This window comes from Pelophylax lessonae (genome assembly GCF_965119305.1).
Source record: "Pelophylax lessonae genome assembly, chromosome: 8".
NCBI classification, from domain to species: Eukaryota; Metazoa; Chordata; class Amphibia; order Anura; family Ranidae; genus Pelophylax; species Pelophylax lessonae.
Genome location: NC_138775.1, coordinates 52,777,969 through 52,802,312, shown reverse-complemented (window position 1 = coordinate 52,802,312; position 24,344 = coordinate 52,777,969). Strand labels below are relative to the sequence as shown.

General features: G+C 44.1%; 2 protein-coding genes across 2 annotated transcripts in view; one reads left to right on the top strand and one right to left on the bottom strand.

The window, feature by feature from the left end:
- The window catches only part of ATXN7 (ataxin 7), a 213,729-nt gene extending 213,422 nt beyond the window's left edge, over positions 1 to 307 (bottom strand). The window contains exon 1 of the mRNA XM_082265407.1: positions 273 to 307. The gene's annotated coding sequence lies outside the window, so the exon portion shown is untranslated. The remainder of the gene's footprint in view (positions 1 to 272) is intronic.
- THOC7 (THO complex subunit 7) lies at positions 140 to 24,344 on the top strand. Its single transcript, XM_082265413.1, has 8 exons — positions 140 to 378; positions 5,518 to 5,635; positions 8,998 to 9,125; positions 16,238 to 16,324; positions 17,023 to 17,080; positions 19,171 to 19,237; positions 21,435 to 21,504; positions 24,186 to 24,344. The coding sequence occupies exons 1-8, from the start codon at positions 360 to 362 to the stop codon at positions 24,242 to 24,244; spliced, it is 606 nt and encodes a 201-aa protein (XP_082121539.1). The 5' UTR covers positions 140 to 359; the 3' UTR covers positions 24,245 to 24,344.

Here is a 24,344-nt window from a genome sequence, read left to right as displayed (position 1 = left end):
ATATAGTGATCTATGTACAGTATATATGCAGAGTATGTATGTACACGACCCCTATAGCAGTCAGGGGACTACTGGCCACAGCATGCACTGCTTCCTCCAGCCCGTGTACTCAGATGACCCCAGATGACTGAGCTGCCTGCGGCCCTGCCGCACTACAAGTCCCAGCATGCCCCGCAGGCCGCACATTCCCCTCCATGTGTAGAGGGCCCCCGTCAGTATATCTCGGGGCGGCGTGTCCTGGCCCCCCCCTCCCCCGCCGGTTTTCCCCTCACCTATAGAGAGCCCGGCCCGGTGTGCGCGGCCTCCATACTTGTTCCCGGCTGCTGCATTGTGGGAGTCTGACCTCACTACCCGCCGACATGGGAGCCGTCACCGACGGTAAGTCCGGGCCCTGCTCCTCCCCGTAGCGGCCCCCCCGCCCAGGAGACTACACAGCGGTCACCGCACAGGCCGCATAGCAGCCCCAGGCTGGAGTTAGCGCTGGGCCAAGATAGGAACGCTGAGTTCGGCGCGGCCTAGACTCTACACCCCGGCTGTAGGGAAGAAGGGAGCCCGGGAATACAGGCCTCAGTGTCCCCCCGGCACCATAGTATCATGTGTGAGAACTCCTAGTGTAAGAAAAGCCGGATATTTGTGTCCACTATGAGGAGGAATAGGTTGGCGGGGAAGGGGAGCAGGCCATAGGCCCCTGTATGTCCTCCATGGAGTCTGCTGATAACACGGTGTTCAGAAACTGAATATAGACCATTGAGGCCTAGTGGAGTTAGGGTGTCTATTATTGTGTGTGAGCAGAACATTCATTGTGTAGGAGGGGGGACTGGGGTGTCCTATAGATACTTCTTTATTTATAGATCCTTTGCTGTCTGTGTCCCCACTGGGAAGATTCACTCTCATATGTGCCCCAGTGACCACCACCTTCAGAACTACAGAAGCTCTCGCAACACCCCTCTGAAAAGCAATCTGCGGCTGGGAGGCAATATATATACAGTATATGTGTATATATATATATATATATATGTGTGTGTATATATATATATAATGTCGCTTGTTTTCACCCTGAAAAGGCTAAACCACTGTTCCGCAACCTTATGCATTTTGGCTGTTGTGGCGCAGCCTCATTCACTTGAATGGGTGCCTTTCAGAGGCGGTACAACCCGCTGAACACAACACAGGGTTTAGGCCTCGTGCAAAACAAACACAAAGAAAGGGCGCACCAGCCTAGCGCATTATCCTCAGCAGGCTTTTTAATAACAGAAGTTAAAATCAACTACTCACAAACGTGTGTGGTAAATCAGCATATCAATTCCAAACAACAGCATCAAATGGAAAAGTCCGATGTCTCATGTAGACAGAGGGCTGATGCGTTTCGAGGCCTTGCCTCTTCCTCAGAGCCTCGTGCACACTGGGGCTCTTCTAAAATCTGGCAGGAGAAAAGTAGCTTAAAAAATGCACCTTAGCCACCATTTTGCAAATACACTTAGACAGGTCTAATGCTTGGGCATTAACTTTTTTTTGGCAGTAAAATTTTATTCTGGCCATTGAAACTAATAAATGCAAAGGTGACTAGAGCTTAGGCACATTTAGATGTGTTTACCTGCATTTGGGCTCTTTCACTCGGTCCGCCTCCGTAGGCGGATCCGTGCTGCTCAGCAGGGGATGGTAAACACAGATCCCCACTGAGCAGGAAGGTGACCGCTCCCTCTCCGCTCTGTGTGCAGAGAGGGAGGTGTCAGAGCCCCATGCATCTCTATGGGGGAATCGGATGAGAGCGGACCGCCTGTCTGCTCTAATCCGATCCGATCCCCTGGACGGATGAAAAATAGGGTTTCCATACATCCAGATTTAACGGACAGTATCGGATGCGGGTGTCAGCGGACATGTCTCCACTGACATCCGCTGCCCCATAGGGATGCATGGAGCATCATCCGATCAGATCCGCCTAAAAAACTGACAGGCGGATCGGAACCGAGCACTCGTGTGAAAGGACTCTTTAGGTGGTTTTTTTTTTTTTCAGCCAAAAACGCTGAACTCTTGAACACACAAGTGATGGGTTTTTTTCCTGTAAAAACACGCATGTGTGCATAGACGCTGAAGGCCCCTTTCACGCTTGTGCGACTTGTCCTGTGACTTGGGACTGCAAAGTCGCATGACAAGTTGTACCCCATGATTTCCAATGAGTACTGTTCATATCGGTGGGACTTCTAAGTAGTCCCTGCACTGCTTTGGTCTGACTTTGCTATAACTTGAGGTCCATAGACCTCAAGATTACACAGGCGTTGCTTCAAGTCACATAAAAGTCATGTGATTTTCAGGTCGTACATGTGTGAAAGGGGCCTAAAGCGGAGTTCTGCCCCCCCCCCCCCCAAAGCAAAAAATCAAAAGTCAGCAGCTACACATACTGTAGCTGCTGACTTCTAATATTAGGACACTTACCTGTCCAGGGATCAAGCGATGTTGGCACCCCCCAACTGATGTTTCCATCTGCTCTGGGGTGCTGCCACCACCATTGTCTGTAAGATAAACTTACAGACAATGATGCTTTCTTTTCTGAATTGCCCAGCGGCGGGGAAAGGAGGAGAGGGGGGGGGGGCTGAACTTCTGAGTGATCGTGCCAAGAGTGCAATCTGGAAGTGGGGACAGGTACCTGTCAAAAAAAAAACTTGTACCCACCCCCCCCCTTCCCGAAAGGTGAAAAATGTGGCACCGAAGGGGGGGGGGGGGGGTAGGAGTCTGATAAGCGGAGCTTCCACTTTTAGGTTGAACTCCGCTTTAAGGCTCATACATACTACAGTTGGTCCCTGGGTTACAAACATCCGACTTACAAACGACTCCTACTTACAATTGGAGGGAGACAACAGGAAGTGAGAGGAAATCTCCCCTTAGGAAGGGAATTCACTCCTGTAAGGCCTCTTTCACACGGGCGCTCCGTTTTTGTTGTCCGTTTTTTTTTTATCGGCGGATCGATCCCTGCTGAGCAAAACGGGGTCCACCGGGCAGAAAGCCTGTGTGAAAGGACCCTATGTCCCGGTTCACACTTCTGCGATGCGGGAACGCTGTGAATATGCAGCGTGTTCCCACATCGCATCCGCACCCCTCGCAGTTCACACTGCCATATGCGATACGCAGGGGGTGTCAATTAAAAGTCAACGACACCCCCCCCAGTTGAGATCGCATATCGCAGTGCGATCTGCAAGTTCGCACAGAATCGTGCAAACGTACAAACTGTATGGCTGAAATTTGCACCGCACAGAGATCGCATGTAATTTAGGAGCAGTGCGCTCCGAATTGCATGCGATCTCTGTGATCGCACAAATGTGAACTGGCCCTTATTGTACAACAACTTTGATTATTTACAGGATGAATGAAGCAGAGCACAGGCAGGGGAAGTCAGTGTGATGAGAAGAGTATGAAGTCTGTACATTGTTGCCAATCTTCAGTTACACTGTCTACAGATTGTTACTGCTCAGCACATCCTCCACCTGCAGACAGCACAACACAAAGTAGCAGAATCATTCCATGGAATGAGCAGACTGGAAGACGCCAAGATTACTTTCCCAGTACAGGAGCCCTGCTCCTGTGTAATTAGTGGACAGTCCCCCTCCACCCCACATATAATCAGAGGATCCCCTTTATCTTCTAAAAGGAACGTCAGTGGGTGACCTCAGAGGTGACCTGACCTTGGGCAGTAGATGATGGCTGGGGGGACAATGACCACATGGCATGGCACAGTACCTCGTGACCCCCTGCACCACTGGCCAGACTCCCTGTGCTGTGACCAAGTGACCCTGCATAGCTCCACCCAGTCCCTATCTGCCACTTGCTAGGACAAACGGCATCCCGAGTCCGTCGGGCTGGCCTGAGCTTGTCTCTTCATCACCTCCATGGACTGGCTTTTTTAGTCCCCTCCAACCCCAGTATGACCTCAACTCCACAACCCCTCTACACTGAACAGCCACCGCTGGAGCACAGTCCACTGACCACAATAGGGGACCCGTCTCCTCATTTTCCTCCCTCTTTTACAGCCTACTGCCATCTACATCTCCCCCCCCCCCCCCCCTCTGTTGTGTGCCACCTTGCAGACCTCAAGAGTCCTCCACATTTCTACACCCAGCCTCAACTTGCTCCCCCCTCATACAGCTCTCTCCTGTCTGTGCAGGGGGGAGGGGGAAACTGTCAGGGCCGGCTCTGGGCTGCGTGAGAGAGACAATCTCAGAGCACTGCAACCAGCAACACAGAGGAGCCACAGTGGCAGAACTCCAGGGCTCGGTCGCAAGGGTGACCCTGGTAGTTCCGCCACTGGCTGGTGCCAACAGTGAATGGGCTAACAAAAGCCCAGGCGCCGTGTCGCAATTTGTAGTCGCCATGGCAACCTGGCACTTGGGATTTGTTGAGCCCTGATTTACACACATATGAGCATTCACTTATTCCAATGGCTAGAATAAATGAAAAATCTAGCCAATAGAATGACTTTACAATTTTAAACACCATATGCCTATAATTGCACATTAACGCATGCACATACGCAAGATTAGAGGCATTTTTTCTGGCAGGATATTTTGAGCATACCTATATAGATAAGGCCTAAGTTCACCATTTATGAGAAGGTGAACTAACATTAGGGCTGAACGATAGTCGATGTGATATCGACTATCGTTCTGCGCGCGTGGGCGATATTCATATCGCCGAAGACGCGATATTTACCATTAGGCAGGGAGAAGTCGGGGGGAGGAGGACTCGCAGTGCTGGCAGCCGTCCCACACGTTCAGCGGTGAGCAGCGCGCCGTAAGCAGCTGCACAGCTAACCAATCACGCGTGCCTGCACATCTGATTGGTTCCCTGTGCCGCTACCACGGGATTGGTTCGCTGTGCCGCGCTCACGGCTCCTTCAAGAGAACTAGCTCCAGGGCGGCAGAGGGAACGTGTGGGACAGATGTCACGTCGGGCTGTATTTTTCTACCTCCTACCACAACTGTAAGTCCTCACTCTTTCTATTTCATCCAGTTTGAAAAGATGGGTCTGGTTGCTCTCTTGATTGAATGTTTCCACCAAGTGTTCAGCTTTTGTTTTTATGCATTAAACAAAGAGAAATATTGCGATATTTATCGTTGAAAACGAAATATCGCAATGTTCTTTTTTCCCCAATATCGTGCAGCCCTAACTAACATCGTCCACCCTCCTCAGTCCCCGCTGTACTTATTTCTATGGGTGATGAGCTGTCAGTGCCCAGGTAAGCTGGTCCAGCGATCTGGGGATTTGAAATCCCAGCTCTTCTCCATCTTCTCTGCGCAGAGCTTCCAGGATAAATCAGAGCAACTCTGATTCATCAGCTTGAGTACGGAGAATTCCTGTGATCCATCCTGGAAGCCCTGCAGAAAAAAGGCAAAGAAGAGATCGGATCTCAAATCCGCAGACCACTAACCAGCGGCTAGGTGTGGCCGCCAGCCCAATTCACTATGACAGGTGGCCGGTGGCTACTTATGATATTAAGAAACATTTTCTAAATGTATCTTTGTATAGATGAAGTTATTCGTAAACGTCTTCTAATCGATGGGGATGGCGCTGGTGATGACCGAAGAATCAACCTATTGGTGAAAAGTTTTATAAAATGGTGTAACTCTGGATCTCAGGAGGATGGGTAAGAATGTAAAACATTGGATCTTTCACATTAATAGAAACTTCATTATATGGTGCAGAATTTTAAGATCTATTCAGTTTTTAGGAAGTTGGTACAAAAGTGATTTTATAAAATATATCACCCCCCATGAATGATACTTTCTTTTGAATATGAACATATTTTCTAGGCCTTATAACAAACTGGCATATGAGATAAAATTATCTCACTGAAACATTGTAGATACTATATATTGTTTAAGGAATCTTTAGAGGGGCGGCCGGGAAGGAGGGGAACAGATGGTTGAGCCAGGGTTTTACTGCTCCCTGGCCACCCACTGAAATTGTAACAATATAGCTGTACACATGCAGCAGCCAAAGCATTAACTCAGAGTTCAGCGTTTGACAGGCACCACTGCCTATCAAACTCGCCCATTGATTTCAGTGGGGCCGCACCACAACCATGAGCCAAACACTCAGCTTGCAGTTGTGGCATGGTCCCACAATGTAAAATTGTCATTTGGCAAGTGAAAAATAAATAAAAACCAGTAGCACTTCTATAAGCTTTCTGGCCACTGCTATACTGTCCACTGAAAAGCAATCCTCCGCAGGTCGCTTTTTTAAAGAGCAGTAAGCAGTACCAAAAGTCTAAAAGAAGCCTTAAAGAGATTTCTAGGTTTCCTGGAATCTACTAATAAATAACTAGTTTGGGCTAGCTTGGTCCAAACAAGCTATTTGCATTCCAGAGAGGATAGGCTACTGCATAGGTTGTAAGCTACTGTAGTAGCTTGTTCTACTACAGTAAGAGTCACTGTGTTCTGGCAGAAGTACTAGAGACTTTCCCTCCCCTGCCAGATTCAGGGTGAGTCAGTCGTCCCATATCTCCACTATATAGGAAAAGCCTTATATTTCTTCAGTGAATACAAGGCTTCCTCTGATTGACTGAAGTGGAGAGGCAGGTGGATGACATCAGGATCTCCACCTCGGTCAATCCAAGGAAATCTTGTATTGATTGAAAAAATACAAGGCTTTTCCTTAAAGCGGAGTTCCAGCCTAAACACACATTTACCTGTCCCACGGTCCAGCGATGCGCCGTCTTCTCCCTCTCTGCTCTGCGGCGCCGGCATCACTGGTGTGAGCACCTGGCTGTGACAGTTTTCGGCTTCACAGCCGGGTACGCACTGCGCATGCGCGAGTTGTGCTAAGCGTCGTGATTGGCCGGCAATCTTCTGGGACCTCTGACATGTCCCAGAAGATTGCAGGGAGGGAGGCGGAGAGGAGAACTTCCGCTCAGGGTGCCGCGGCGCTCCGAGCGGAAGTGGGAGCGGGTACCTGTCAAAACTAGGTACCCGCTCCCCCCCCCCAAAAAAAAAATGACATGCCAAATGTGGCATGTCAGGGGGTTACAACTACCTAAAGCGGAAGTTCCACTTTTGGGTGGAACTCCGCTTGAATAAAAGAAATTTGGCACAAATGACTTTCTCTGTATGCAGCAGTGGAGGGAAAGTCTCTGGTACTGCTGCCGGGAACACAGTGGTTTATTATAACACAATCGAATGCAGTATATTACAGCCTAAGCAGCAGCCAGTACATTCTGGTATGCAAATCATTTTTAAGGTCCAAGCAGGCCCACACAAATTATTTAAAGTGCAAGGAAATCAGGAATTCTCTAGCAAATAGTGTGTTATGTAGAGCAATGCGATGTGGGTTCCTGAGTGTTCTAGACGCTGAAGCCATAGAGGTGTTGGTTGAAGAAAAGTCTAGTTCTTCCAGCGATCAGCAGCCTGGTTTGGTGCATTGTTGACTGTACTAAGGAGGATTTTAAGTGTTAAGCAACACAGTGCTTGTACTTTGTAATTTGGCTATTTCTATCGCCTGAAATACCTGGCTAATCCTGCCTGGTTCTGCCCCCCCTCCCCCCCCTGTAAACTGACCACGGTTTATCATGGTGGCTGAGCCCTGACACCGTGGTCAGTTTACGTGCCTCCTTCATCCGTAGCTCTCCTCTGTCCTCCTCTCCCCTCTCCCCTCCCTGCCTGTCAGCTCCGATTGCTCCCTGGCCCTCCCTTCCAGCTGTTATCCTAACTTAGTGTTGGTGCTACAATCCCTTCTGTTATAAAAAAATGTTATAAAAAATGATTTGCCCCAGTGTATGTGTTTTGTAAATATGACCCGCTTAATAGCTCAGGTGACTGGACGCCTCTACCCTCCTCTCCTCCTTCTGGCTGACGTCAACGGGGGATTCTCTGCCCCACCCGTTTTGCTGTCCGATTGAGAAAGGTGGCCAGTCACATGAGACGCTATAAAATAAGGTATTTAGCAGCGTATTTTTTACAAAACACAAACACTGGGGCAAATCAATTATTATAACAGGGGATTGTAGCACCAGCACTAAGTGGCTTAACAACAACCACTTTAAGGTAAAAACACTCTGCATGCAGCTCCCCCCCCAGCCTCCCCTTATACGTACCTGAGCCCGATCTCAATCCAGTGCTGTGCTGGAGAGCAGAGGTTCTCTGGGTCTTCCACCACCTCATTAGCTCAGAGAGAGCAGCGGGAGCCATTGGTTGCTGCTGTCAATCACAGCCAGTGAGGGAAAAGGAGGGGGGGGGGGCAGTGCTGAGCCACGCTCTGTGTGTCAATGAACAGGGGCTGAGTGCCCCCCAAGCAAGCAGCTTGCAATGCAGGCACTTTGCAGGGGAAAGGAGCCAGGAATATCAGCGGGGGACCCGAGAAGAGGATAGGGGCTGCTCTGTGCAAAACCATTACACAGAGCAGATAAGTATAAAATGTTTGTTATTATACAAACAGCAAGCCTTTTGGCAATGCAATATGGTAACCCTAGAGGCATTCTGTACACAGATGATATACAGAACAACCCCCAGATATGTAATTTTCTGCTTGTGATTGGCTCACTAATTTTCCCAGAAATCAGATTTTGGGCATCCACTGCAACAAAAATGTAATTTTTGGTGAGATACTCCCAAAGGGACATTATGTTTAAAGGGATGCAGACCATGCCACTTTCCTCATTAGAACCCTGCAAGTGCAGCAGCTGATAAATGATTATAAAATCACTCCTATTCTCATCCACATTTGCACATGGCTACAGACAAACAGCTATTTCTTCAGAATAACAAAAGGTAGGAATTGCAGCAAAGTTTGTTAAAATCCCTACTATGTACAAAGAAGACACTTGATCCACAGTTCTATTACCCATATTTTTAAATTTTTGGTAGTGAAATTCAGGTACCACTTAGACTTAGCAGAGGTGGTGGTTGCGCATAGTTAACCAGAGACTGTAAACACGGACCAAAACCACTTCTACTGTATGTAAAATTTCACTTTCTAACTACATGTTTTCACTCTTTTCTCTGAATTTGCCAGGTACACCCAGTACCAGCGGATGCTTAGCACTTTGTCTCAGTGTTCATTCTCAATGGGAAAAACTCTCCTTGTACATGACATGAACCTGCGAGAAATGGAGAACTATGAGAAGATCTACAGTGACATTGGTAAAGATTAACGATGCTAAATTCTATATCAGTTGTGTGTGTGTTCTGTATTTGAAGTTTGGTCCTAACAGAGCAGGGTATAGGCTCTTTAGGTGCTGCTTTACCTTTTTATTGAGATTTTCTGCTTCAAATAGATAAGTGGGGGTCTTTCTACTTGGAACCCCTATGGATTTGTTTGGTGTAACACAGCCCAACCTGCTTACCTGGTTTTCTTTCAGTAGGTTTCTGAGGCAGAGGGGTTTAGCAGGCCAAGCGGTGAAAGTGGCAGAGCTGCTCAGTAGTGCCACTTCAATATCTGATGGCCAGGGATAGGTTCCAAACATGAATCTGGGCACAGATGTCTTGATCCCACCCTGTCTATCCTTATAGGAGTTTTGGGTTGTAGCACTTCCTTTGTTGCTCTGGGTTCCAAACATGGCAGAGGACGAGGTGCATGCTGGTGTACCATTTTCTGTCTGAAAGTGTAGAAGCCTATCGCATTTTACTGCCTGTCACCGCAATGCACAAACTAAGGCGATGTACAATGCCATGCATTTTACTTGGCTTTCACGACTCACTTACTACAGTTATCTACAGTGGTGCACTTTTTTTTTTTCAAGAGGTTGTTTTCTGTGCTGTGGTATGCCACTAGGTCAAAATCGATCGTTGCATCCAAAATATGATGAATAAAACTCACATCTTCATTCCATCTAAGGAAGTGTATTTGTATTTCTTTCATTTAATACAGGTACTTGTATAGGGCCGATAATTTACGCAACACACACACACACATATATATATATATATATATATATATATATACATACATAATGTGTGTTGTGTAAAATATATATATATATATATATATAATAATGTGTGTTGTGTAATATATATATATATATATATATATATATATATATATATATACACGCACTGTATTGTACATTTACTTCGGTCGCTGCCCTCAAGGAGCTTACAATCTAATGTCCCTAGTCATACATATTAGGGCCGGTTTAGACAGGAGCCAATTAACCTACCAGCATGTCTTTGGAGTGTGGGAGGACATTGGAGTATCCAGAGGAAACCCATGCAGGCACAGGAAGAACATGCAAAACTCATACGGATAGTCCCGGGGTTGGGATTTAAACCGATGACCCTAGTGCTGCCAGGCGGAAGTTAGACTTATGTCCATTACATTAAATAGAAAGTTAGATTAAAACATCAGGCTACAGCAAAGGATTCAAAGTGCGTTTTGGCCCTGCATGGGTCTTGTTTATGTGCAATATATGTTCAGAATGAATGGGCTGCGTTAATGCAATTTACCTTAATGTGTGATAACTAGTTGTGTTAATGCAAAAAAATGGGCCCTATAACATGTTGAACTGAAAAAAAAAATGGTATACAGTATGCTACTAAAGAGAACTGAGCACTGCTAGGCTCGTATAAGAAATTAAAAATGTTCTCAAACATTTAAAAAGAAAATGTGCCCCCGATCTATCCTTTTTTTATTTATTAATTTCACACTCCAGCTTGAGTGTGAGAGACAGAGGTCACCTGAAGTCCGGAATCTGAGTGTTGTCATTTTCCTTATCTCAGGCTTTGTCTCCCAGCTTTTGTGAGTACATGGTGGTATAAAAGTACAGAGTCCTGTCATTTTAAGGCTAGATTCACACTACTTTAGCTGTGATTTGATCTGATTTTCAGTGCCATTATGTAGTGCCACTTGGTTGTGTTTCTGATTTTCAGTGCCATTATGTAGTGCCACTTGGTTGTGTTTTTTACACTATTGCGCTTTTTGGTAGGAGGAGGAGACTGGATACAGGTTGTTAAGGAGGTTTAACAACTTGCAAAAATGCATATCCATTCTTTTTGGTGCATTATTATTGTTGACTCTGTGGCCAGAATCACACACTGCAGTCACATCAAATTATCAGCAATCTACAGATAATCCCACTCTCGCATTTAAGTGACTCAAACCAGAACCTCAGTAGTACAGCCTTCAATGCGCCCGGACCTTTTCAGTCATCCCTTTATTGTCTGCGCACGAATTATGGACAGGCTTAAAAAGAGAAAAACAAACAAGGGAAGCGCATCCCTAGTGCAATAAAACAAATACTTGAAAAAGGAGGCCACACCCCTGAAATACGTTCTATCAATGGTAACCCGTCCAGCTTTTCCTGGACGCACGCTAATCTTCAGGCCGGCTGCCAGTCTCTTCACGGACCTTTGTGTTTGTCATCATCATGCTATGGGTTCGGAAGGTTTTCCTATAGTATACCGGCTCTCTGGGGCCGAGAGATAGTGAGGATCCAGCAGGAAAATACTAGAAGTGAATTCTGCACTATACCATTCAAGATGCTCTTGGTTTTTTGGGCACGGTGTACTCTTGGAGCATATGTGAGTGCATATTTGTTCATTTTTTATTTGATTTAATCGTTTTACTGTGCTAGGGGGTGCGCTTCCCTTGTTTGTTTTTTCACTTTAAATTGGCACCTCTTTTCCAAAACTGGGTCATGCTGTGCTGCATTGATGTGAATGGGCATGATAGAAAATAATGTGGTTTCCATTGTCATGCGATTCTATGCAACGCAAGTTGCATCTGAAATCACACTAGCATGAACCGGGCCTAAAGGAACATGCCAGCAAAGCATGTCTCAATATCTGTATATATCCTATATAATACCAAACCAGTGTAGCCAAAGAAAGAACCATTCTAGGAACCATTAAACTTTCTGGTGTATGACTTCAGACCATTCAGAAGAGGAGGTTGCTGGAAACTAAAGGTGTTTTGCAAGGAGAGACTATCCGGTGCAGAAAATGAAAGCAAGTGTTAAAATCAGTTACCTGTTTACATTTTGAGTCAGTTTATACGAAATGCTTATGAAATGTCACTAAGGTATGCTTTTTAAGCCTATATTTTAATACATCCTTTATTAAAGAAAAACTAAAGGGACCCTGTACCCAATACTAGGTAAAGAAAGTGGTTTTCTGCATGGAAGGCATGAAAACCGGAAAAAGCCTAGTACTTCCAGATATGGGATATACATGAAGTCTCCTCTGCCTTCTCACAATTCAGCAGCCAGTCACCAAGGCTGAACCATATCCTAAGGTGTTTTTCTTAGACCTGTATGTTTTACCTTTGTGTTGTCATTTCACCAATTTTGGAAATTATGGGCAAGTTCAAGATTAAAAAAAAAAAAAGTTGTGTACATAAGACAGACTCTGCTAATCGGGGAACCCCACTTACCCCAATTAAAAAAAACGTGCAGTGAAAGCTAAAACAATTAAAAAAAAAAAAAAGTGTAAGTGCCGGTTCACATTTGTGTGGCTGCGGCGATCGCATTTAATGTCGGAGCGCACTGCTCCTTCATGCGATCGGCTGTGCGGTGCGAGTTCAGCCATACACTTTGTATGGCTAAATTCGCACCGCACCCGCAGCAAAGATGCACAGGACCCTTTTTTGCAGCCGCATCAGGATCGGATCGCACAGTGGTTCACACTTGGGCGATCCGATCCTGTGCGAACTGTAAGATCGCACTGCGATATGCGATCAAACTGGGGGTGTCGTTAACATTTCATTGACCCCCCCCAGCGTATCGCATATGGCAGTGTGAACTGCCAGGGGTGCGTTTGCGATGCGGGAACAGGCTGCGAATTCGCAGCCTTCCCGCATCACATAAGTGTGAACCGGCACTAAAAACCCCACCTTACACTTTATCTTCTGGTGGCCTTGTGTAAGTGCCGGTTCACACTTATGCGATGCGGGAAGGCTGCGAATTGGCAGCCTGTTCCCGCATCGCAAACGCGCCCCTGGCAGTTCACACTGCCATATGCGATACGCTGGGGGTGTCAATGAAATGTTAACGACACCCCCAGTTTGATCGCATATCGCAGTGCGATCTTACAGTTCGTACAGGATCGGATCGCACAAGTGTGAACCACTGTGCGATCCGATCCTGATGCGGCTGCAAAAAAGGGTCCTGTGCATCTTTGCTGTGGGTGCAGTGCGAATTTAGCCATACAAAGTGTATGGCTGAACTCGCACCGCACAGCCGATCGCATGAAGGAGCAGTGCGCTCCGACATTACATGCGATCGCCGCAGCCGCACATATGTGAACCGGCACTAAGTGTTCAAGATCCAAGATATCATGAGAAAATTCCTTAGTGCTGTGCAGGAGTGTATTTTTTTTTTTTTTAAACAAACGTTTTTATTGATGTTTCAAACAACATGAACAGCACAGTATACATATGAATTCTATATCAAAACAGGCGGGGTACAAATCATAAATCAACATTACACAGTAGTCAAGTATAAACAGACAAAAATGGTGAAATGACCAGCAAGTGAACCCATCCTAAATAACCCTTATGTTCTCAGACCCAGGGTAACTGTAAATGAAAAGCAAAAGTATTGCGCTAACCATAAAAAAGCTGCTACACCAAACAACTGACAAGAAAATTGTCAATAACAAAATGTGGCAAAAAGTGCAGCGCTAATAAATACTAGCAATATAAACGTGTGTGTGTGTGTGTATGTATATATATATATATATATATATATATATATATATATATATATATATATATATATATATATATATATATATATATATATACCAAGAAAGGTAAATACAAATAAATTGCAAAATAAATCAAAGTGAACATCAAATCAACAGTCCCATATGTGAAGTGAAAACAGTCCACAACGGTGATAATTGAAGTGCTCACTGGATCCCAACACCAGCAAGATATAGAGATATAATGTGCTCACCAGAAGGATAAGACTCAAAATGCCATATAGCATAGGAGTCAAATCAGCTTGTTGTACAATGGATGGATAATCCGAAGGGATGGCTGAGGTCACTGATGTTGAGGTGAAGAGGTGATAGCAGATATGAACCGTCACACCAGAGAGGCTCTCACTCCGTCAAATGGCCAGAAATGAACCAAAAAACAGGGGAGCACAAAATAGTGTAACACTGCTAAAATTTTTATTCAATAAAAATACACCAAATTGCACTTACAAACATCTCGTGGTAAAGAGCGTATACAGATGCAAAGGTAGGCTGTCAGCAGCGTGGCCTTGACGCGTTTCAGCATAAATGCTTTTTTTCAAAAGGTAGTGCCAGCCAAACACCCACAAAAGCCACTTATTTATAATCTAAGTAGTAATAAGTCACCCAATGAGAAGATGCCTACTGTGCAGACAAACCAACTGTAAGGCACATTGTCCAAGATAAAGGGACCTCCAGTGGGTAAGCCAGAGGGGACTAGGCAGAGGGGATAGAGAAGTCGTGAAAAACAAAACCTGAGATGGAGGGGACAAGGAGTGGAAGGCAGCAGGAACGCCAGTTGGCAATAGAATGAGACAGCAGAAGGGTAGGATCCAGAGGAGCAGGACATCACAGTACCACCTGGGATCCCAGCCAAGGACCCCAGACCTTGTTAAACTTCTGTGGACAACCCCTGCCCATGTAGGTGAGTTTATACAGTGGCAGAACAGAGTTAACCAATGCTTTCAAACAGGAGACCCGGGGAGGGTCCGCCGATTTCCACCCCATCAGTATCGTTTTCCTAGCATGAAATAAAAGGTAAAAAACAAACAGTCGCACATGCACCCGGGGGAGACTGACTCACATATGCCCAGCAGTAACACCTTAAGGTCACAGAGGAAATCCCTAAGCCCTGTACCTCAGCCACCACTGCTTGCCAGAAGGCCTGGACCGCCGGGCAAGACCTCACCATATGATCGAGGAGTGCATTTTTAAAGCGTTTCTCAAGTCAAATGTTTTTAAAAAAAATTAAAATTATAAACAATTTATACTCACCTGATCTGTGCAACGGGAATTGCACAAAGTGCCCCTGAACCCCCTCTTCTGAGGTCTCTTGCCGGGGCTGTCCATGCCTCCTATTCTCAATCTGCTCCCATAGCAAACCACCTGCTATGGGGACCGATGTGGGGGAGCTTGATCCATAGACACGCACAGTACGACTCTGCCCCACCCCCGCTCCCTCCTCACAGCATTTGGATGATGCTTCCTCTGTCCTGTGAACAGAGGGAGAGAGGAGAGAAGAGATGCAGCCGTGCACAGCACTGAGGAGTCAGGTAAGTATTTAAAGAGGAGGGGGAGCAAAGCAAGTTGTAAAATGTTTTTTACTTTAATGCAGGCAATGCTTTAAAGTGGTTCTAAAGCCTTAGAGCCAGTTCACACTATAGAAACGCAGTCAGGTGCTTTTTTGCCTGTGTGTTTTTGACACGTGCCAGTGCCTTTGTGACTCGTTTTTGGTGCAGTCCAGTGCATTCCCCCCCCCCCTTTTTTTTCCCTAACCTTAAATAGGCACGTGTGTTCCAGTTTGTTTTTGCTGCATTTTACAGCATTCCAGTACAGTCCTGTGCAGGAAAAATGCAGCATGTTCTACTTTTTTACTGGAATGCACTGGAACTGCAAGCACTGATGTGAACTGTGCCATTAAAAACCATATAAACTACTATCCATGCGTTTTTGATGCAGAAAAAATGCACTGGACTGCATGTGGTGTGAACTGGCCCTTAAGATTTCCTGCTGCTGTCTTCCTCCTCATTGGATAGCTTGATAGCAGTAGGCACCATTGGCTCCTGTTGCTGTCAGTCAAATGCTGTGACATGGGGCGGGGCTGAGTTCCGCTGTCTCTGTTGATGGACGCAGCAGCGGGACTCGGGGAAAAAAAAAACACGCAGGCGCCCCCATGGAAAGCCGCTTTCCATGGGGCACCCATCAAAGAGGAGGGGCCTGGAGTGGTGGCGGGGGAAACCAGAAAAAGCGGATTGGGCTGCTCTGTGCAAAACCATTGCACAGAGCAGGTAAGTGTAACATGATTTTTTATTTTAATATTTTTATTTATAATAATACTAAAAAAAAATGTTTACAACCACTTTAGGATAAAAAAAAGTTTAGCTTTTGAACCACTTTAAGGTATGTTGGGCTTCACTCCCACCTAAGTGAGGCTGCCATGTTGGGTGAATGCTTTGTACATTTTTCTTACTTTTTTATAGATTTCACTAAGCAGTTCTAAATCGGGGTTTGGGGGTTTGTTCGATATATATCAGCTTAGAGTTTGATGTCAGAATGACCTGCTGATCTTTCTTTTCCAGAGAGTAGTATTGCAGCAGCACATGAGAAAATAGCTGAATGCAAGAAACAGATTTTACAAGCCAAGCGGATTCGAAAGAATCGTCAAGGTATGACATTTCTATTTAATGTATGCTGAACTTTATATATCCCGAGGGAAGTATGTGTGACCGGGTGTTGTAGAGAATAAGGTCAGAAAATACGGTACGGCTTTAAACTGCTAAACAATCATTTTTAATCTAAAGTTTCTACAAGATAGTGGTGATGATGATCATGGGGGTGTAAATTGTCCTGTAATAAATATCCTGTTTTGTATGAAATACCTTTGTATGAAAGACATTTTAGCAGGTTATGCAGTTCACTTGTACTTGAAATAAAATTGATATACATAGTTCAATAAATGACTAGGTTGAAAAAAATGAAACCCTCCCTATTGCTGACCAGAGCAAAGAACACATCAATGTGGCAGTGCCACTTCATTGTCCAATCAGCTGGCTTGGTACTGATCTGTGACCATGCTGAATTGGGGGAACTGGAGAAAAGGGAGGTCACTGATCTGGCTATGCAGTGTGGGAATGGTATATAAAACACAAGATTGAGTGGCTAGAACTGTAAATTCAAAGGTAGATAAAGTAGTTAGCATTAACTTATTTCAACTGTTTATTAGGTTGTTCACTTGGAGTTCAGCTTTAGCAGTAAAATTTAGTCTCTGTAAAATTTAAGATGGTGATGCAAATGTTTCTTAGTAGATTCAGTAATATGTTTGTTTTTATAGATTTTTAAAATGTATTTTTTTTTTTCCCCCCAGAGTATGATGCATTAGCCAAAGTGATACAGAATCATCCAGATCGCCATGAGACATTAAAGTATGTATTTCATAGCTGTCTTGCACTATTTTCTATAGGAACATTTTGTGAATGCATGCTGAGAGCTCATATAGTTTGGCATTTTGGTTTTATTGAGATGATTGCAGGCAAGATAATTCATATACATCCCATTGCAACCTTTGGCATTTAAAGCTGAACTTCAGCTTTTAGCAAACTTTTATAAATAGTTTGTTTGGTCCAAACTAACTATTTGCTTCACTAATGCATGCACGGGAGCACTGTATACACTATATGTAGCATCCTTTACATACAGTATACAGCACTGTGTTCCAGCAATGCCATGGAAGCTTCTAATCCCTAAGTCCTCCTGAGCGCTTCTCGGCCACTCACAGAGAGCTTGGTATTTTGTGAATCATTGAAAGCCTCTTCTGATTGGCAGAGTGGATGATGTCAAAATCTCTGCCTCAGCCCAGCTTTCTATTCATTCAGAAAATACAAAGCTCCATGTAGGTGGCTGAGCAGCATTCAGACCAACTCAGTTTTGTTCTGGGAGTGAGGGGGGAATTTCCCATCATGCTACTGAAACAGTGCTGTAAACTGTAGGTGGCGGATGCTACATACAGAGGTGGATTTACTAAAGGAAAATAGGCTTGTGCTGTTGCACTCATTTTTTTTCCCAGGGTTTCGTTAAAGCAGATCTCCGCCCAAAAGGGGAAGCTCCTCTTGTCTGCCTCCTCACCCCCCCCCCCCACCCACCTGGTTTTGTCAGGTACCTACTCCACTTCTGGCTGAGTTCGCCACACCTCCTCCTTCCCCCACAGCCCCCCCAATTCACAGAGCACTGCACACTTGGGATTTCTCCCTTAGTGGAGATGGCGACGGCAGCACCCATTAGCCGATTAAACATTTGGCTTGGGTTAGGACACTGGCTGGATTCCTGGACAGGTAATTGTCCTAATATTAAAAGTCCGTAGCTACATTATTTATATCACTTTGTAAAGCATACCCAATCAGGTGCAAGGAAAATTTTTAAAAAAAAGTGTTTTTGCTTGCACATGGTTGGATGATGTAAATTAGTAGAGCTTTACCAGATTCACTAAGCTCTGGGGAAAATGAATGCAGCTGTGCTTGCAAAGTGGCCAGTCTTATTTGCCTTTAGTTAATCTGCCCCACAGTGTATACAGCACTCTCTAAGTGGGTGCATGTATTAGTGAAGTAAATCTTTCATTTGGACCAACTGCTGGAGATCACCTATAGTTCCATAAAGGTTTATTGAAGAGTTAAAGAGATACAGAAAGTAACAACAAACATGAGCATTTGGTGACAAATGTCAAACAATTTGTCTGATACATCAGAACCAACATTTGATAGTACATCATCAGCAAGAATCACAGAAACAGAAGATTGAGCCTTGTTTTGATAAGACCAGGTCAAAGTTCGATAAACTGAGGAACCAGAGACAGAACATGATTGTGAGCTGGAAAATAACACCCTAATCTAGTACAAGGTGGTCAGAAACATTTATCTGTATGAATGATGGAATCCTTTTCAGATAAAAAAAAAACAAAAATGTGGTGACCCCGAGATGGAAAAAAAGGGATGCATAGAAGCTGATACTAGTGGATTAAGCTGCTCAAATATATTTAGTAGGCATCATAGTCTTAGTGGGCATCATAGTCATAGTGGGAAACCAAAAGCAAAGTGGGGTAAGAGAAAATGGAAGAAAGAAAAGAAAAAGACTAAACAAGAAAAACTACAAAAAAGTGTAACTGGTAACAGTGAATGGGATTGAATCGCCTTTTTGACTTTTTTACATTTGTTGAAGATTCCTGGTGATACACTTCTGTACTGAAGCTCCGCCTACCTGCCACATCCATTATATTGGGTTATACTCTCCCAGTTAGATTTTCCAAATGAAGTGATGGAAAGTGACAGCTCATATTTTAATATGAGAAGTGAGACTCTGGTCTGAAGCTGTTGCATTGCACTAAATACCTTAGGATGTGATGGCATAAAATAGGTTACATACTGCACTGGTAAAATTCTATATAGGGCTGTTTCATTTATTCTGTAGAATTTTTAGACAGGTTATGAATTGGGTCTGATTTGTGCTGTGTGTAATATTTCAGGCAACTGGAAGCATTGGACAAGGAGCTGAAGCAGCTGTCTCACACCAAGGAGAATGTTGAAGACAAGGTGAGAATGATTTTCCAGAAAATATTACTGTGTACTTTTATCTAGAGAGTAGACTGTGATATCCGGTCTTATTTCTGGGCCAGGAAATGTAAAATGTTGCCTACAATATGTGAATGAGCTAGGTATCATCTGCATCTACAACTGTTTTTATTGTAAATTCCTCAAAGATAATCTTCACCCTACAAGAATTTGAAACCTCAGCAGCTACAAATACTGTTATTTGTAAGCCTGTGTCCGTATTACACCCGCCTACCTCTAATCTGATATGATCCAATCTGGCAAAATAGAGCAGAGTGGGTTGTGTCCATGTCAGATCCGCATAAGCAGAGCAGACACAGACCTGTCATCCACCCACTCTGCTCTGCTCAGCAGACCAAAACCCTACTAAGAAAAATGGATCCGGCCTGTGTAAAAGGGGCCTTTAAATAGTTTGTTTGGGCCAAGCTGGTTGAAACAAACTATTTACTGCTTGAACAGATGTGCTTGCTCAGCACAGTTTATTAACTGTATGTAGCTGCAGCTACATACAGTATACAGCTCTGTGTTCTGGCAGTGAGACAGGGACTTCCCATCTCACTCTCAAAACAAAATAGTCGGGTTCTATGAATGAATACAAAGCTTTTTCTCGTTGGCTGAGGCAGAGATTTTGATTTCATTTGTCTGCCTCTGCCAGTCAGAGGAAGCGTTTGTATTCATTCAGAAATACAGAGCTTTCTGTGAATGGCTAAGTGGCACTCAGCCCAACTCCTATTTTGTTCCAGGAGTGGGATGGGAAGTCCCTGTCTTTAATGCTGGAACACAGTGCTGTATGTTGTATGTAGCCAAGGCTACATAAACTTAATACAGCAAACCCAGCAAGTGTACCTGTTAGTGCAGTAGTAATTTCTTTGGGCCACCTTGGCCCAAATTAACTATTTAAAGGGACAATAAATGTAGATATCGGCTTTACGTTTTATAAAACATTGTATTTATATGTATGTATCTGTGTGCGGTAGCTTTGAGTACTGAAGTTTTGGGTCAGCAGACATACAACTTATACCCAAATATATTGTTTAACTGTATATAGTGTAAAAGTACATTACACTCTTATGCAATAAAAAAAGTAAACGATCAGTAATTTTACTTGTTACTCTTCTATTGCTTATCTTTTCCATATAGGCCTCTGTTATTTATTAAAGAGGTTGTAAACCCACTTGTATAACTTTTACCTATAGGTAAGCCTATATTAAGGCTTACCTATAGGTGCTATAAATATCTCCCAAACTTGCACCGTTTAGGAGATATTTACAGTGCAAACTGCCGATGACGTCATCGGCGCAGGCGCTCTGAGGGAACGGCCACCCGCGCCGTTCCTTCAGAGCTCAGTGCCGTGAACGGCGGCTCCCGCGTGCAGGCGCGGGAGTGATGTAATCACGCCTCCGGCCAATCAGATGGCCGGAGGACGCGAACCCGGAAGCAGGACGGCAGGACATGTCGCCGTCCTTTCGCTGAGGTGGCGGCACGGCGGGGGCTTCGTTTTAAGGTAAGTACTACATAATGAGCTAGTATGCGATGCATACTAGCTCATTATGCCTTTCTCTTTACAGGGCTTTTTTTTCTCGTTTTTTTTTTTCGACTATACTTCCTCTTTAACCAGGCAGCACAGAACGAAGGCACATTTAGAATGAAATGAAACATCATCTGTACATGTGTAGGATAAGGCTTCGTTCACATGTGTTTTGAACCTCATCTGATTCACATGACATGTGAATCAAACTGGCTTTTTATGGAGCCGGTTCACATATCTGCAGTGTAGCTGCAGTACAAATTCACTGCAAATTTAAAAAAGTCCTGTGCATTGTCGGAGTTCTGCAGTGTGATTCAGATGTGAATTCCAGGCTCTTTACCTTCAATGGGAATGAATCTGAATCCCACATCTCATCAGTTTTGAACACAAATTCAATGGGTAAAAAAAAAACCAGCGTCGAACATGGGGGCCGGCTTCCCGGCCCGCTCCTTAACCAACCAGCTATTGTTAATAATTTCGGTGGCCGCCAGCTCCAAAGATTAGCATCTGAACCGTATTTAAATCACAGCTGAACCACTGCTTTGGAAATTTGCAGTAAAAATGGAGGGGAAATTTGCACCGGACATGTGTGAACCTAGCCTAATACTGTTTGGAAATAAATTCATCATTATTTGTCTTTTGTCTTTTTAGCTGGAGTTAAGACGAAAACAGTTCCATGTCCTCCTCAGCACCATTCATGAGCTCCAGCAAACCCTAGAAAGTAAGTTCTGCTGTCCAATAATAATTCTTTGAAAGTGTCAGGGTTGGGAATAGATTAACTTTGTAAGATAAAGAGCCACCACAGAGTGTTAAGGCCCGTACACACGTAGCGATTGTCGGCCGTAAATATTCGGCCACCGTCCGATCGGCCGATTGTCGGCTTGTTAGTATGATGCTTCCGACAACCGACTGCGACTTTTCGGCCGAACAGAATCTGTCGTGCAGGCTTTAAAATTTTTGTTGGCCAACACCAGAACGGCCGATTGTTCCTCAGTCAGTACAGAATTCGGCCGACAAACAGCAGATGAGCAAGACTGGGCATGCTCAGAGAAGAAAAAACACACGGAAAGTTAACCATCACATGGCATCACTTCTGCAGTCGGTTGTTGTTGGCCGACAAAATTCGTGTGCAGTCTTTAGCACTTTTCAACCTACACGACAGCACCGGACAAAAGACGGCCGATCGTTCGGCCGACAATCGGTGCATGCGTACGGGCCTTTATTGACATACCAATCAATCATCTGATCAGTCTAGAGTAATCTAAAGGTGGCCAAACGTGTTAATATGATCATTGTTCAATGTGACAAAAATGTTGACATTGAATTGGAATCGTAAACCACAGATCCGTGAATTGATCAATGTAGTGGGGTTTCGATGCTGACAAGCGATCTGTTGTGGCAGAATTTGAAAGGTCGTTTCTGATCAATTGCATGAATATCTGCATGTGTGTCAAGCAACAGATGGGTTAATTGATCGTTTTTAACCCCTTCACGCCTAAGGGTAAAACAGATGTTATTGCTTAAGCACGATTTTGCAACTTTGACATGTGTTAGTAAAATCATTCATATCTTTAAAACTACTTTGTGCATCCAGGTGGATAATACCCTTTTTTTTTTTTTTTTTTTTTTTTTTTTTACAAATTGGGCGGTAAATGGTAATGCATATCTCAAGAATTTTTTATTATCAAAGGAGAACTGGCCCAAAATAGTAAAAACAAAAATCATTTTTTTCATTTTTAAAATTTAGTTGTATATTTCTTGTTACTACCATAACCCACCACCAAAGAACAACTCAAAATAAATTCTGCTCCCAACTATTGCAACGATCTCACATATGTATATGTTGTTTGTTACTGTAGTACATCCCAGAAACAATAGTGTGCATTTACTTTTTTTATCCTACGTAAACACTGACCATGATACTACCTACATTTTTTTAAAAATTCTGTCCAAATCCTACTGACTTTGACCCTTGACCTAAACACTAACCCTGGCACTGACCTAGACCAAACCTTGATCTAGGTATTTTTTTAATTTATTTTTTACAAAAGTTTGTTTCCATCTCTTTGCAAGGAGAGAGTGAGAGATACAATGTATCTTTACTTGACTGATCACTGTGATAGCCAACCAGAAGCTATCAAGAACGATCACGTGAATCGGGAGTTCCGGGTCATCGAATGTTAAACGTATGGGACCCCAGTCTCTGTGCTGGGAACACATCGCAAAACAGATACGCAGATATGAAAAAAAGCCCAGTCCAGTGAGGCCGCATATCTACATACTGTGGGTGTCCAGGAGTTAATCCCTTCTTGTGTTTTTCACTACCATATGTGGTTCATCGTTCCATGGTTTAACCAGTGAGGAATAGCTTGTCTGTAATTGCTCAAACCTAGATCAATCACAAATTGATACGTGTATGGCCACCTTAATATTTGGTTGTTGTGGGCAACTGTACTGTGCTTTGTAATAAGCTTACTATATATGTATGTAGGTCCTCCATGTAGATCTACAAAGAAAGCAGAAATGCTGAAACTTATTGGAGTAGTGAAGGGAACCCTGTCATAATACAGGTACTTGGGTTACAATTGCTAAACCCCTTTCAAAAATGTTAGTTTCCTCACTGTTGTGCTGATCGTCCGCCATCGATATTCTGGGAGAAGCTACATGTTGCTTAATTGCTTGCTACTGAGAGATTTAACAGATTTAGCCCTGGTTCACATTAATGCTACTTTGAAATCATGGTACTTCACATGAAGTAGCACGATTTCAAAGTAGCAGGTCAGTGTGCTTTTAGGGGCTACTTGAAAGAAATCTGTGCAGCTTTATGCACAGATGTCTATTGAAGTCTCACCTGAAATTTGGCAAAAGTAGTGCACAAACTACTTTTGCAAATCAGCACAGCGTCTCACCGATTGGAGCGGTGCCACTGCCGGCAATAGACTGCGACTTGAGGTATAATCGCATGACAAATTGTTTCAGCGTGAACAAGCGCTTAACCAGTTGCTGGGCATTAACCTCAGTAGACTAGAGCTACATTATAGCTTATATTAGCTCACTTATGCTACTAAAATCACTAGTGATTAGTTTCAAGGAGTAGCAGTTGGAGCTACAGTACTATGTATGTGACTACAGGACAACAGTAGTGACATTGGCCAGTGGAAGGAACCCAGGGTACTGTGAAGAATCGGGCATCTGACACTCATGAAAGCGTGTCGAATGCTGAAGAGGTTTAAGCCAGTATAGATCTTCAAAGAGGTGCAGCTCGGAAGGACATGTTTTTTGTTTGCAACAAGTCACTTTAATCGCCTCCTTTTTAAATATAGGGCTTTCAGACTAGATGACAAAAAAGAGCAGATGGAACATATGGGATGCTTATCTTATTTTTTTATATTTGTTTTCTAGATGATGAGAAACTTGCTGAACAATCTCAAGATGCACAGATGGACACTGGGACTCAGTAGATGTACACCTTGTTTTGCTCCATGTTTTCTGTATACTTTTTAGCATTCTGGATTTCATGTTGTAGCTGCTTAAAGGGTAACGCCACTTTCGTGGGGAAAA